Source organism: Lepidochelys kempii, chromosome 18 (assembly GCF_965140265.1).
Source record: "Lepidochelys kempii isolate rLepKem1 chromosome 18, rLepKem1.hap2, whole genome shotgun sequence".
Lineage (NCBI taxonomy): Eukaryota > Metazoa > Chordata > Testudines > Cheloniidae > Lepidochelys > Lepidochelys kempii.
Genome location: NC_133273.1, coordinates 12,103,789 through 12,119,025, shown reverse-complemented (window position 1 = coordinate 12,119,025; position 15,237 = coordinate 12,103,789). Strand labels below are relative to the sequence as shown.

Genomic DNA, 15,237 nt, shown 5'->3' with positions numbered 1-15,237 from the left:
TTCCATTAAGGGCCTGGCAGGTAAAGCACAAGTAGAACCCAGCACAGAGGTATCTGGGCTTTAAGCCACTTTATGATGAAGAGAAAGAGAAAGTGTGTCTGGAAATCTGATTGGTAAGATTGAAAACAAGATAGTCTGCCTCCTATCTTATCCCTTTCTGATATAAATTGGCAGAGGCAACCCCCCCAAAAACAGAAACAATCCTAGTGAATTTAATCTTCACCTTGTATACAAATATATAGTCCTTTTATGCAACCATATCTGTTTATCCATTTAACTGGTGAGCTAAGTGATTTTCACCTTAACGATATTAATGCATTCATTTAAGAATTGCAGTGAAGTCCTCTGGAAATGTGTAAAATTGATGTGTCCTCCAAGAGGAACTGTCGTCTTGAAAATACTTGAAAAGATTTTTCTTCTTGCAAAGGACTTGATGCTTTAGCATCTTAAGTACTGTACACAGTGCTTAAATATGCAGAGTTGGTGTCATTGCAGACTCTAAGTCACAAATGTTATTAAGATCAGTGAAACTAGTAATCTGAGAACATTTGTTGGATCTCTTTAAATCCTTCAGATAAACTTAGTTCCTAGGTTGTTCACTGAAATCCTTTTTTTAAAAAAAATACTATTGAACGGATCGGGATATTTTGGTATACCAAGGAAAAGATTATGATTTGTTGATTTAAAAATGTGTTTAACTGCTTTGAGTTTTTTAAATGGGACAATACGTGACAAGAATGGCGGCTTTCTTACCAGAAAGGCAGTTTTAGAAAATCTCACAAGCTTTTGTTTCTTAGGAAGACCACAACTTATAATGCAGTGTTCTGTTTCCTTCTTATGATGGAAAGAGATGGAATTTGATTTTCTTACAACTACTATGATACTTTGAATAACAACTCTTGATTGGGTGATGAGGAAATGGAAAGGTGCAATAGAAAAAACATGCAAAGACTAAATTCCACAGAGATTTTCTTTGCAGAGACTTCTCTGTTCATTTATTTTTGTTTGCCAAAATGATACTTTTCAGTCTGCCTTTTAAAGATTTATAATCCCAAACTAATTTGTATAAACCTTTTTAAATAATGTATTACAAATTTTGCCATCAAATATGTGTGTGCAACTTCTATTGACTTCAGTGAGTGTTGCACCTGTGTACCTGAGGGCGGAATTTGGCCATATATAATTTTAATAGTAAGTGTGCAGACAAACCTAGGGTATTACATGGGACAGAGGGCAAGAAAATATAATTTGTAGAAGTACTGAACAATTGATTATGATGGGTCTCATTTATTTTTGTTTTGCAACCCATTAGATATGCTGTAAAACAAGCTATGCTGTTTATCACCAAGTTCTTTAATAGCCCTCACCAGTGAGATATGTGAGTGCCTTGCTACAGCAACTGAGTCCTGATCTATTTGCTCACTAAACCTTTTTTAAAAAAACGTGAAGCCATTTTGGCTGACACACAAAAAAAGCTGCAGATTGTAAAGCAAAAGACAACCAATGAACACAGCTACAATAATACAAGCCTTACGGTTTTTAAACATGCGTATAACAAATTGAAATAAGAATCTCAAGTGTCAGGCTTTGTCTGAACAGTGAAGCACTGTACTATGTGCCTCAACCTTCTGACACCATTCACAATCTCTTTGTGTCTCCATTGAGCAGCCCTCTTTCCTGCTGTGACTAGTAGACATAAGGGCATTTCTCTCTTGTATTGCCTTTGTGTGCTTATTAAAAAAGAATCAGCAAATCTGTTGAGTGCATGTTTAATGTATCACAGATGTGGGCACACCACTGTTCATTCTGCTTTATAGATTTTCAGTTTTTTATATTTCATCGTTGGTGCTTTTTATTTACAGAACGTAACTTGAGACAGCAGAACAAATTGTAGATTTAAAAAAAACCAACCCAAGTAGTGAGGAATGTTTTTAGCTGTCCAGACCAAGCAAACCAGTTTGCCCAGGGCTGATGGACTAAGACAGGCAACACAATTAGTGTTAATATTAGTGGCACTTAATTAAAAGGCAGCTGACCTTCTTATCACCAAGAGGGGAATTACCTTTTACCACCAGGTCGAACATCTTAGCACCAAAAAAGAAATGAGGAACAGTAAAGAAATCAGCTTAGGGGAGACACTATACTCCTAATTTCTTCCAGACTAACTCATAAATTGCCAAGAGTCTTTCAGAAACACATTGCAATGCCAAGCACTTTTCTTCTGTTTCTCTGACCTGCTCCTAGGCCAGACATTGGAAACCAGCACTCTCTGATGTCCTGATTTCTGAAGAATAGTTATGATTAGAAGGACTTCTCTCCACTTCCCACAGCATTCTCACATGCTACCTTTCAGATGCCTCCAGATTCTGTCCTGCAGAAGAGAAGTTGACAAAATATTGTAAAAATGACATGATTGAGTGTTACTGGAAGAATATTTTATATTGAAAATTATTGGATACTTTGTTGCTCATTCCAGGGCAGGTGGATTAATGATCCATTATTCATTTCACTTTCCTGAATACATAATGGAACAGTCTTTCATTGAAAAGTTAATTATTGACCTGTAGCTTAAGTTTAAACCTTTTGTTAAGAGTAAGCCAGTCACTCCTTAAATCTGTCACTACGTAAGCATTTCTGAATCACTTGTCGCTACAGTATCTAGGTGCTGCAGAAAGATTTAAGAGCCAGTGAGGGCTGCCCAGAAACAATAATTTCTCTGTTGTTCTGCTCTATTAAATGTGGGATATTCAGACACCCTGCTTTTTCTTTGAGGAGTGTGTGACAGAGGTGGAACTAACAGCAAGATGGAAAGATAGTGAGGGTGGGACTCTGCTCCCTATTGTGGGAGTATGTTCTATAGCCTTCAAACATTTTGCATTTTCATTAAGAAAAACAAATTTTATTTAGTATTGTATTATAATTGTAGAAATTGGTGGTGATTTGCACATCTCATACAGACTTCATCCACAGATCTAGAAGTACTTAACAATTAAGCCAACTATACCCCTATGAAGTTTTATTATTCCTGTTCTACCTATAGGAAAACTGAGCGGCAAAAGTTATGTAACATGATCAAGATCACAGCGTGAGCCAGTAGCAGAGATGGGAATAGAACCCAGGATTCCTAGTGTCCTGTTCTAACCACAAGACCACAGTTCTTCCCCTTTCACATTGTCTTAACTGTCCACATATATGACACTTTTGAAGTTCTCCACCAATTTACCCTCTCATACTAGGCTCTTTAAGTAATTCTTCAGTAAATTAAAATCTTTGTTTAAGCAGTTTAGGTTGTGAATTCAATATGATCATTTAATACTCAGGCTACTCCACCTCAGACAGATGCTATTGATGAAAAATTTGCTTCAAACATTTTATTTCACTTCTCTTTATTTATAGATATAGATTATAGATATGAAAATACATGTTCAGACCTGCAGTAGATATCTCATACCATGCAGCCCTAAATCCTCACAGACCATTTCTGATTTAAATATGCATATTAATGCCATTTTAATGGAGATCTATATGAACTGAAACTGGCAAAAAGGTTCTTTCTGGATAGGTTCAGGGTGAAGTAAAGGACATCACTCTGTCATATACTAGCTTTCAACTTCTGAATAGGGATGGTTGGAATAATTAGCCCTTATATAGCATTTACATCTTAAAAATGCTGTACAGTCAGTCCTCTGAAAGTTATGTAAGATAGGTATGTCCGGGTAGAAGTATTGTGTGTTCTCAGATGGGGAAACTAAGACACAGAAGAGTGTACAGTGTGCTTGGTCCAAGGTCACACAGTGAGTTTGTGGCAGAGCCAAGATTAGATCGTAGGTGTTGTCTCCTAGTTCCCTACTCAGTCCACTTGATGATACTGCTTCTTAGTTTTTTATCTAGAGAAGTGATTCTTCATTCGCCAAAATCAAAAGCTGTGTGACAACAGGGCAGGAGAGACTGAAAATCAAATGTTGCTGGTAGAGGGTTTGTCTACACTAGAAACACTGCAGCAGTTCAGTGCAGACGCTTCGGCCTGGTCTACACTAAAAAGTTAGGTCGACCTAGCTACATCACTCAGGGGTGTGAAAAATCCACTCCCCTGAGCAGTGTAGTTAAACTGACCTACCCCTCCAACATAGACAGTGCTAGGTGACGGAAGAATTCTCCTGTCAACCTAGCAACCAAACCCTGAGGAAGGTAGATTACCTTCACTAACAGAAGAACTCTTCCCATCAATGATGGTCATGTCTCTACACTGAAGTGCTACAACTATAACGTTTCAAGTGTAGACAAGCCCTTACTCCAGCGATGGAAGGAATTCTTCTGTCACTTTAGTAAATCCACCTCCCCGAGAGGCAGCAGCGAGGTCAAAGAAAGAATTTCTTCTGTCGACCTAGTGCTGTCTGGCTTAGGTTGGCTTAACTACTTCTTTTAGGATTGTGGATTCTTTTCTTGATCTGAATTTTTGCAATTGTAAGTCTCTGGAAGGATGAGAGAGGCTGTACAGACTTGGGAAGCAGATAACATAAGACAATAACCAATTTGTACCCATTTTGTAATCGCTAATCTTCTCTTTCATATTCAACAATTCATTTTGTTTTGTAAAGTTGTGAAAACCTGCCTGTAAGTGTGTGGGTACAGGGTGTTAGAGCTGGGCCTTTAAAGATGTCGAGAACATGGTGCATGGAGAGAAGGAAAATTCACACAAGTAAGGTCCACAAGTAAAATGTTCTGAGAAGCTGATGGATATGTCGTGATTTCTGCTTAAACCTTTTATTTATTTAAGTTCTTTGGTTACAAACTAGCCTCCTTCACAGTATATTCCAGCTGCCTGGAAATAGGAGCATGCAAGAATTTTGATAAATGGATTAAAGTGCTGTCTAGTTTTACTTCTAAGTACCTGTCCCTTATGAAATGCTGTTTTATTACTTTACACCTTTTGTAATTCATCCCTGCACCCACCTCCAACACCAGCACGAGGGGGAATATTTTATCTTTTTTTCTGCAGTGCAGGAAAGACCACTGATGGGCACTAGTTAGCTACAGGTTTCTAAACCACATACAACACAGCAGTTCCTAGGTAAATTAGATACAGCAATGTTTTTAGACAGCTACTAATAACAAAACTGTGGGAATGTCAGCTAGCTGTAGAGGCAACACTGGAAATTTTTAAGGATGACAGTTGTGGCTACATTATACATTTGAGACATTTCAGGTTGCCATTTTGTATGCTCCTTCCGATGTTTGAATAGTACATCCTACAAATCTGACGTCTATCCTCTCTTTACCAGCACTTATTATTCCACCATTGCAGGTGCAGACTTAAAAGAATAGCTCAGAGGTAAAAATAAACAAACACAGCCTTCTACACGAGTCCATGGCATTTATGACAGTAGCCTGTTCTCTGCATTCCAAGGGACTGGGAAAGGGAGGTTTCCATTTCTTACTTCCACTGAGCCAGCTGAACGATACCGTGCCACGGAGGCTACAAGAAAATAAAGCACTGGAAGCAGCAATAGTCAAAGTGCTTAAAGTGAATTTAGTCACAATAAGTGACTCAATAAATAGACAGTTACGGCAAATAAAGCCATGAATCAAGTCAAAGGCAGCACATGAGGGACATATAGAAGATGACTTTTACTAGTAGCTGTAGCCAAGAAGAGTAGAGGCAGTAAAAATATAGTTTGCCATGATTAGAGTTAGTAGGCAGGGATGCCAAAAACCCAGAGGAAAGCAGAGTTTAAAAGTGTGTCTGTGTGTGTGTATGGGGATAGGGTTGATGAAAAGGAAAAGCACTAAAGAAGTAACAAGACTCCAGAGAAAACATCTGCAACAAGCAAAACTTAGCGGGCAAGTACTCTTGTGTGCTGTTGCCAAGCAGCTTAAAAAGTAAACTAATTGTTGTGGGATTTTCCCCCTCGTCAGATCAAAAGGACAACAGCCATTCATTCTGCAGTGTCTGTAGAGAACATTAAGCGGGGAAGTAGGGTTCAATAATCAAAAATACTGGGTTCGGCTGTCAGTAGCCTCTTGAAAAATTAATAGCACTCGCTTGAAAGAGAGCTCTGAACAGCAGGCAGCAGTCTCCAAGTGGTGGGATTGGGAAGAGGCAAAGAAAGAAGCAGGGGTAGGTATTCTGCAGCACAATTCTCCGCATGGTGATGGTGTCCAAAGGTTTAAAAGCATCCAGGATTTTTTTAAGTAAAGATTCACTATAGTACTGATGCAGATACCAGTGGGTCGAGCGTGAACATGTGCAGCGTACTTGTGGGTGTCTGTTACTTTTCAACTTATTGCCATCTTGTCCATCGACATGCAAGCTTCTACAACAAATGCAATAACTATATAGATACATCACACATGGATTCCTGTTTCTGGAAAAAAGGGTAAAAACCTTATGTAGTAATACATATTTTTATTAAAAATTTGCAGGCCGTTGTGCTTCACAGTGCTTTTCCACATCAATTTCACCTGCTTTCTTTTCAATTTCAAACCAGATTTCAATGGAAAATTGCAAAAAAGAAGCATAGAGATCTGTATCTACTAGAGAGACGCCCAGATAAAATAATATTGTATTTATACAAAGCAGATACCAACAGAGATCTAAAAACTTAATGGCTTTTTCATGCCAAACCTTGCTTATAATATGACTTCTTATATGGAGTAAAGTTTCCAAGGGAAACTTAAGTCACATTAAATCAGTTAATGTGTGTTTTGTATGTAGGACGCAGGCCGAGAGAGTGAGAAAGCCACGCTGTTGTAGAGGCCCTCAAGGACTATTGCCCCGGTATTCAGAAAGCCAGGCAGAAGGACAGGAGCAGCTATTCAAGCTGACAGACAACATCCAAGATGAGTTGTAAGTACTAACCCAGCAACTGCTGTGTTATAATATAATCATTATATGAAAATACATTGTGTCTTTGTAATAGCCACTAAAAGCTTTTTTTATCCACGTCACCTATTTCTCTTGTTTTTGATTTCTGGAGGATATTTTTGGTGTTTGAGAACTTCCATCATCCCCTCCCTTCCAAGTGTGTTCACATGGTTTATAAATATTGTTTGATGTAGCCTCACAAAACCCTAATAAGTTAACTCATTGTCATTATCTCGGTTTCACAGATAAGGAAAATTGAGGCAATAAGATATTAAGTAATTAGTCCAAGGTGAGTGTCTGTTTATGACAGACTCAAGATTAGAACCCATATCTCTTGATGTCAAGTCCTTTCCTCAATTACATGGCCAGGCTCTCTCCCTCCGCTCCCCCCCCCCCCCCATTTATGAAGAAGGAATCTGAGCAGTTAGGTTTCTAAATGGTGTAGCAGTCTTGTTTAACTGCATGTTATCAGTCTCATTACTCTCATTTTGCTTTGAAAGAATAAAACAGTAACATTTTCCAAGAAGGTGAGGTTCTAGAGAAATTATATCATTTGACATCTGGCCTTGTGCCTCAGGGTATCTAATTTGGTGGTACCATGACCTTCCCTGCCCTCTCAATTTTTGCATTCTTCCTACTACTATTCAAGTTGGGGGTCTAAGAGATTTGACAGCTGCTCTCCAGGAGCTGTGTGCGCACCAGGGTTTTCTTGTTGGCTGTGCACTAGAGATCACTGTGTCTCTCGTGGCAAGTTCTGTTGTTGCAGTGGCTCTGAAACACACACACTCCGTGGACAGATTTTCCACTGCCAGGGGCCATAATCTGGCTTCTGCTGGGAGAAAACTGGGAAAAATTTGAGCCCTGAGAGTTAAATTTTTTTTATAGAGATTTTCCAAATAAGACTTTTATGAGTGAGGGAAGGGGGTGTGTGCGTGCGCTACTAAATGAGTAAGTACATCAGTGAAATTATCAAAAATGTCTAACACAATTTCAGCTGTTGTATTGCTCATTCACTGTGACTTTCACCAACAGGAATATCACTCAACAAGAAAACGGTATCTCTTGTCATGGAAAACCAGTACAAAATTGTGCCTCTGACTTTTATCCTAGTATTGTAATTAAAACCAGATTTAAAGACCTGATTATTTGCATATTTTCCTTCAAAGTTTAATCCATAAAAGGGGGACATGGGTATAATACCTTGCTCTACTGTTCTAACTAAATGTTTCCACATTTTTTTCCAGTTAGGCTCACTGTTTCACTTCTGGAAAATATTGTGTAATTACTTCCTGATGTAGTTAAAGCCCCACAAATTCTCCAGAGATCTGGTTGCTTCTACTTTGTTCTACTGGATTGTGTTTCATTTAATTTTTCATTTTCTTTTATTTATTTGATTTTTTAAATCACAGAAATGTAGGAATATAGAAAAAAACAAAAGTAATATCTTAGTTTTCAGCTCTTCTGTTGAAACTTTAAGCACAAGAGGAGAGGATGTATGTTGTTGACAAAAGAAAACGCATGATGATGTGTGACTCAAACTTGGAACAAAATGTAAGGTTTAACTACAAATTTGCTAAAATATCAGTGCTTCACCAGGAAATCACTGCCCTTGGTTTCCATACCTCCGTTCCTCAAAATACATCCCTGACACCTTGAAGGAAAATTGATTAAGATTAAATCTGGCCTGTTGTAGAAAGCATAATAGAAATTAATCATCCAGTTTTCTGAAGTGCTGGGCCTGAGAACCTCAATGAACTCAAGGGAGCTCCATATGCTGAGCACATCTGAAGATCGGGGCTTAAATATTCAGTGAACTACAGCAAGAAAAAATAATTTCCTTTTATTGTCTGTTGGCAAGACTATTGTCTAAACTAAAGCAATTTGGTGGGATTTTTTCCCCTCTTTAAAATAATTTGATTTATGGAATGTAACTGTAATTGATCAAGAGAAACTGATAAAATGAAAGGTTTCAGAGTAGCAGTTGTGTTAGTCTGTATGCGCAAAAAGAAGAGGAGTACTTGTGGCACCTTAGAGACTAACAAATTTATTTGAGCATAAGCTTTGGTGAGCTACAGCTCACTTCATCGGATGCATACAGTGGATAATCAATTCAGTAGAGATAATCAAGGTGGGCCATTTCCAGCAGTTGACAAGAACGTCTGAGGAACAGTGGGGGGGGGAAGGGGGGAATAAACATGGGGCAATAGTTTTACTTTGTGTAATGACTCCCAGTCTTTATTCAAGCCTAAGTTAATTGTATCCAGTTAGCAAATCACTACAAAAGGTTCCCCCTTCCTCCCCGCGCCCCCCCCCCCCCCCCCCCGTTCTTCTGCTGGTAATAGCTCACCTTACCTGATCTCTCTCATTACAGTGTGTATGGTAACACCCATTGTTTCATGTTCTCTGTGTATATTTCTCCCCACTGTATTTTCCACTGAATGCATCCGATGAAGTGAGCTGTAGCTCACCAAAGCTTATGCTCAGATAAATTTTAGTCTCTAAGGTGCCACAAGTCCTTTTCTTTTTGCGGATATAGACTAACACGGCTGCTACTCTGAAACCAGTGATATAATAGTTTCTCATAGGGTGGGCCACATTTTAATAGAGGTTGTCTCATGATTATCTCCCCATGCCTTAGCAATTACACAGACCACCTCCTTTCCCATCTGAAATTTCATAACTTCTCTGTGGCAATTTCTTACGTAGAATAATAATACTACGAATTTGTCTGTCTATTACTTCTTTTAATGCAGTTTAGCAGCTGGGAACAAGGAAAACCAAAACCATTTGGCTAGTAAATTCTCTGTGGACCATCATTGGTCTATGAACCACAGTTTGGAAACTTCTGACTGAAGCCAGAGCACCTGACTGTGCCTCAGTTTACCTGTCTCTAAAATGGGTATAAAACATAGTACCTGTTTTGTCACAGTACTGTGTTGTGAGGAGAAATCCGTGTTCTGCCAGTCTCTAATATCTGTTTAAGTCTCCAGTATCAACTTAAAATTAAAATTCCCATCATACTCCTCAGAAAATAATGAGACAACTCTACTGTCTTAGCTGTGTTGTCCTCTTAAAAAACGAGATATGTAAATGTTTAACCATCTAAGGCTGTGAGAGCTACTGCTGTTGAACAGTATAGTACCGTGGTGGGCACCCTGCGGCCCACAGGCCACACGCGGCCTGTCAGGGTAATCCACTGGTGGGCCGCGAGACAGTTAGTTTACATTGATCATCCACAGGCACCCACCACTCGTATTGTAGTATAGCAGATAAATTAAAGTTGGGATTGTTAACTAGAAATAGTAAGTCAAACAAGCATCTGAGAAGTATGTTATCAGTTGGGCCCTGGGAACAGCAACATATAAACTGACACATAAACTGTTTATTTTATTTCATAACTGAATTGAGAGGCACTAGATCAGGGGAGACAGTTGTGTTTTTTAAAAAAAAGAAGTTTGTCAAGCACAGAGTGTTAAGAATAGAATGGCCTATGCATATATTACATAGTACTAAAGCAAGATGGATTTAATTTGATAACCTTTATTTTAATCAGACTAGTTTCAAAGGCCTTTACCTGTCTTCTAAATGGCACACCTGTAGTCCAAACAGTAGAATAGATACATATGATAACTAATGCAGTTAGTGTTTGAAACATTAAGAGCATAAAAAATCATTAACAAAAACAAACAAACCCTAAAGACAAGGTGTGGTGAGACTTCTCCTTAATTGTGCCATCTGGGTTTACAATGACAAGAGGCTCTATGAATTATCATGATTAGGTGAGACAAAGGCATGAGGGGAAAAGACAAAGAGTTAAGTGTACAATACAGAAGAACCCTCCTGGAGTAAGCTAGTAATAAAAAGAATTCGTTGAAGATTATTGGCATGATTCTTTTAATCAAAAACCGATGGTATTATTATTTGTGTTACCATAGCAGCTAGGAGCCCTAGTCATTTTATTGAGGGGTGAGGAGAAATCTGATTAACTGACCCTGCTGGATGTTTTGGTATTAAAATCCTATTTGATAACCAGTGGTTCAGTCAGATGTAGATTGGTATATTGCACAAAATGCTTCTCAAATGGTCGAGCTGATGAAAGTTTCGCAGCCAACAACTAAAGCTGATTAGTAACTGGATTTTCTGTTTCATGAAAGATTTTGAAATTTTGAAATGTTTTGCACTTTGTAGTAGGAAAAAAAATTTATCAGAATTTTTCCCAGAACAGCTGCCTGATTCCCTGGACACCAGGAGGGCATCACTGGGGAGCCAGACAGGCTGGGAATCCTCCACCTCGGTCCCTGGCTGTCTGTGGCAGCCTGCCAGATGAGCGGCCAGGGAGCCAGAGTTTGCCCAGCAGACTATCTCAGAGTCAGGGACCATGGAAGCCCTGGGAGCTCGGGCTGCCAGCGAGCTTGGGTGCCAGGGACTCCCAGGCTCTTGGCTCCCTGTCAGTCCATGTTGACAAGGAGCTGGGAGTTCTGGTTCCCTAGTAGGCTGCTGAGGAACCAGCAACCAGGTTTCAAAACCTGAGTAGCAGGCAGGGTTCCATGAGAAATCTGCCTGGTTTCTACCGGAATGTCATCAAAATCGACATGTTCCTGCGGAACGTTTCAATTCCGATGAATTGGCATTTTCCATACAAAAATTTCCACCCAGTTCTACCAATAACATTTATCAGACATTCAGGAACTCCTTCTACTGGCTGTGCCCTACAACCCCTTTGGTATTTCTCTCCTTACACTGAAGTCTGTGAAAGAAGATCTTCCAAGAACATGTAACTGTGACTTTCTCTGCATCTTCCTGCCGCTGCACATAATGGCAAGAGCTGCTTATTTGCTGGATCCTGTCCTGCAACGCTCCTTATGATCTGTGTCCCACTTTCCACTGCCATTAACAATTAACAAGACCTCTTAGCCTAGCCAAGCAACCTCCCAGCAGTGGGCTGCAATGAAAAGTGCCCAGTAAACAACTGCAGTTTTCACTTTTTAGTTTTAATATTGTGGATCTGTAATATGCCCTGCAAGTTGTCAGCTCAGAGGCAAATGCTTTCAACGATTCTCTCTTTATTTCTGTATTGGTGCAAAGGAGAAAGATTGGGGAGAGGGATTATGAAACAGTTAGGCAGACTTGCTGTATAAGCTATTACCAGCAGGAGAGTAGGGTGGGGGGAGAGAAAACCTTTTGTAGTGATAAACACCGATTTTTTTCATGGTTTGTGTGTATAAAAACATCTTCTGTATTTTCCACAGTATGCATCCGATGAAGTGAGCTGTAGCTCACGAAAGCTTATGCTCAAATAAATTGGTTAGTCTCTAAGGTGCCACAAGTACTCCTTTTCTTTTTGCGAATATAGACTAACATGGCTGTTACTCTGATACCAGCTTAGAAAACAGCATGTGGTTGTCGCATGTTGGCACACAGTTCGGATCTGCAGAAACACTGACTGCAGAGAACACTTAGTTGGTAAGGAAAATAGGACAGGTAACACAAAGTTGTCCGTTTCATTTGGATAGCAACTCTGAAAAATTTCAATAGACCTCTCAAGCTGTGACCATTTGGAAGAGGAAGATTTAAAAATAACATAGTGAGAATGTTAATTGTTGCTATGCAAAATAATTTTCAAACTGCCTAATAATTGATCTAAAGGAGTAGAATCTCCTTCCTGCAGGCGTGTTTCATACACTAGTGAATTACTGACAGTGCAGGAATAACACTAATAATTCCATTTAGCACACTCATAGTGTGAATAGAGAAACTAAATACATATTTAAATTTGTAAAATATGCCATTAGTGTTCAGGCTTGTATGGTGACTCAAAATGTTGTGTATATATAAAATATTTCACCTTTGAATTCTCTTTGTTTTTACATTGATCTTTTTCAGACGGTATAATTCTCTAAATCTCCTTAATTCACCCTATACTCCCTCCCATATTCATCACTCAAACTAACTAATCTCCCTGGGAAACCCTCCTGCTTGCTGCTTAACCTCTCACCCCCAATGTTAAACAGCTAATTTCTCTTCTCTAGCTACTGGTCAGGCAGCAGGTTAACATTGTTTTTGTTTGTTTGTTTTAAAGAAAAAAAAGTGAAGCATTGTAGTTTGTAATGTATCATGAGAGACATCAGAGTAGATTTACAAACAATTTCAATTTAAAGAATGAATGCATCCGATGAAGTGAGCTGTAGCTCATAAAAGCTAATGCTCAAATAAATTTGTTAGTCTCTAAGGTGCCACAAGTCCTCCTTTTCTTTTTACGGATACAGACTAACACGGCTGCTACTCTGAAATTTAAAGAATGTGTCAGCAATAAAATTGGCTTTAAATAAACAAACAAAAACACCCCGACTACGTCTCTGTGCTGGGGAAATTTGTTGTGTGGTTTGAAAGGTAGAGTAGTGACTCAGTCAAACTCCCCACTGAACAATATTTATTAATAGAATGATCCCAGCCACCTATGTCATGGGGTGATTGCATCTCGACCTTTTCCTCTCTTCTCTTATTCCTCTCCTACTGACATAAATATAAAAAAAATCATACCCCTAACCAACAAAGTGATGGCAGTAAAACTTGGTATGCTATCATGCTATCTCACTGCCTTGCTTTCTTATCTTTCTATTCCCTATCACTTCTAACTCTCTGCCTTTCTTTGGTGTTTGAGTGAGACTGTGGTATTCCCAATGTTTTGTTTGATCTAGAGTTAACCCTGTAACTCTGCCTATCTTGCATAATGACAGGTTTCAGAGTAGCAGCCGTGTTAGTCTATTTGCAAAAAGAACAGGAGGGCTTGTGGCACCTTAGAGACTAACCAATTTATTTGAGCATGAGCTTTCGTGAAGTGAGCTGTAGCTCACGAAAGCTTATGCTCAAATATATTGGTTAGTCTCTAACGTGCCACAAGTACTTCTGTTCTTTCTGCCTATCTTGTAGCCCTAATCTCCAAAGCTAGAAAGGCTACAAAATGGGCACTTTAATATTAATATTACACTTATTGTGCAAGGGTGATGGTTTGAGGCACACTTCAGTTTATTTTTGATGAACTAATAAAAACATTTGAATCCTAAGGTCACAGCGCTCTCTCTGCTGCAGTTCATTTTCCTGGTAGGTTTTCAGAGGTCACACAGAGAGTAGCAAGTACAAGAACAGAATAGTCTCCCTCCCAGCTCAGTGTTTTACAAATGAGACGATGTAAAAAACCACTGACTTATCTTTCCGGTTTTTGCAGTTTCATAGCAGTGGAGAACACAGACAGCTATTGTGTTCTCATTTCATCCAAAGCTGTTTATTTCCTGAAGAGTGGGGATTATGTAGACAGAGAGGCCATCTTCTTGGAAGTCAAATACGATCATCTCTACCACTGCCTCATTTCAAAGGACCATGGGAAGGTCTATGTGCAGCTGACCAAGAAAGCTGTCAGTACAAGTAGCGGTGTAGCAATGCCAGGCCCATCACAGCAGAGACCTATGGTGAGGACCCAGCACTTACTCTTCTGTTCATATTGTGGTTTTGTGCTCTCTATATTGCAATAGTCCAGTGCTTTGGCACCCTTGGTATACTGTCTTCTGTGCCATTGAATTATAACAATGCCATTCAGCTGACAGCGAAAGTAGACATTGTAGTCTTTTTTTTTTAATGGTGTTTTGCCTATCTGTGAGGGAGGCCTGGGTGCAGAAGTACTTTTCTGTAAACTTGGGAGAAAGATCAAGGGAAATTCCAGAGCTCCCTGAATAAGGGAAGGTATCACTGACATATATGGACTGTTCCACTTCCTGAGGACAAGAAATCCAATCAGAATGATAGGCGGGGCATTACCCAGGATGATATTACTAGGGGCGGAATCTAATTTAAAAAAAAAAACAAATTCAGAAGCCTGACCCAGTATTTGTTAGTTGAATGGAATAGCCATCAGGCTGTTTTACAGTGTTATGTCTGTGCTTTCTCACCTTGTAGTAGCAAAATATTCTCTCCAAACTCATGATATCTATTCCCTGTGTATAGTAAATTTAATCTTTGTAATGTAGATAGATCAAATATAGTAGAGCTCTCAGTTCTAAAGCAACTGGAGTTTGTACACTTACTAATGTAAGTATTAAAGTAGCACCTAGAGACGTGAACAGAGATCCGTGCCCCGTAAGAGGTTGACCATGCCCCAAAGCACTTACATTCTAAATAGAAAAAACACAGAAAAGATAAGAGGGGTAAAATGACTGGCCCCAAAGTACTTGTATGGCCCATCCCTCTCCTTCCAATAAAAATAACATACCTAATATCTCTAGTTGTCTGCCTGTCTGTTTCTTTGAGCCAAGGTCCATGTAAATAATTAAAATACTGTTTATCAGAGTATTTCAGAACCCTTTTACAAACATTAATTC

The 15,237-nt window shown here is 39.1% G+C and overlaps 1 protein-coding gene across 6 annotated transcripts in view; it reads left to right on the top strand.

Moving 5' to 3' along the window:
* The window catches only part of VPS13D (vacuolar protein sorting 13 homolog D), a 197,534-nt gene that overhangs the window by 177,334 nt on the left and 4,963 nt on the right, over positions 1–15,237 (top strand). For 5 of the 6 annotated variants that reach the window (XR_012155549.1, XR_012155551.1, XR_012155552.1 and 2 more), the window contains exons 68-69: positions 6,716–6,847; positions 14,091–14,331. Coding sequence is in view for 2 of the 6 variants with exons in the window: in XM_073316656.1 (XP_073172757.1) it covers positions 6,716–6,847; positions 14,091–14,331 (373 nt within the window). In the remaining 4 variants the exon portion in view is untranslated. The remainder of the gene's footprint in view (positions 1–6,715; positions 6,848–14,090; positions 14,332–15,237) is intronic. The other variant, XM_073316658.1, reaches the window with a different exon arrangement.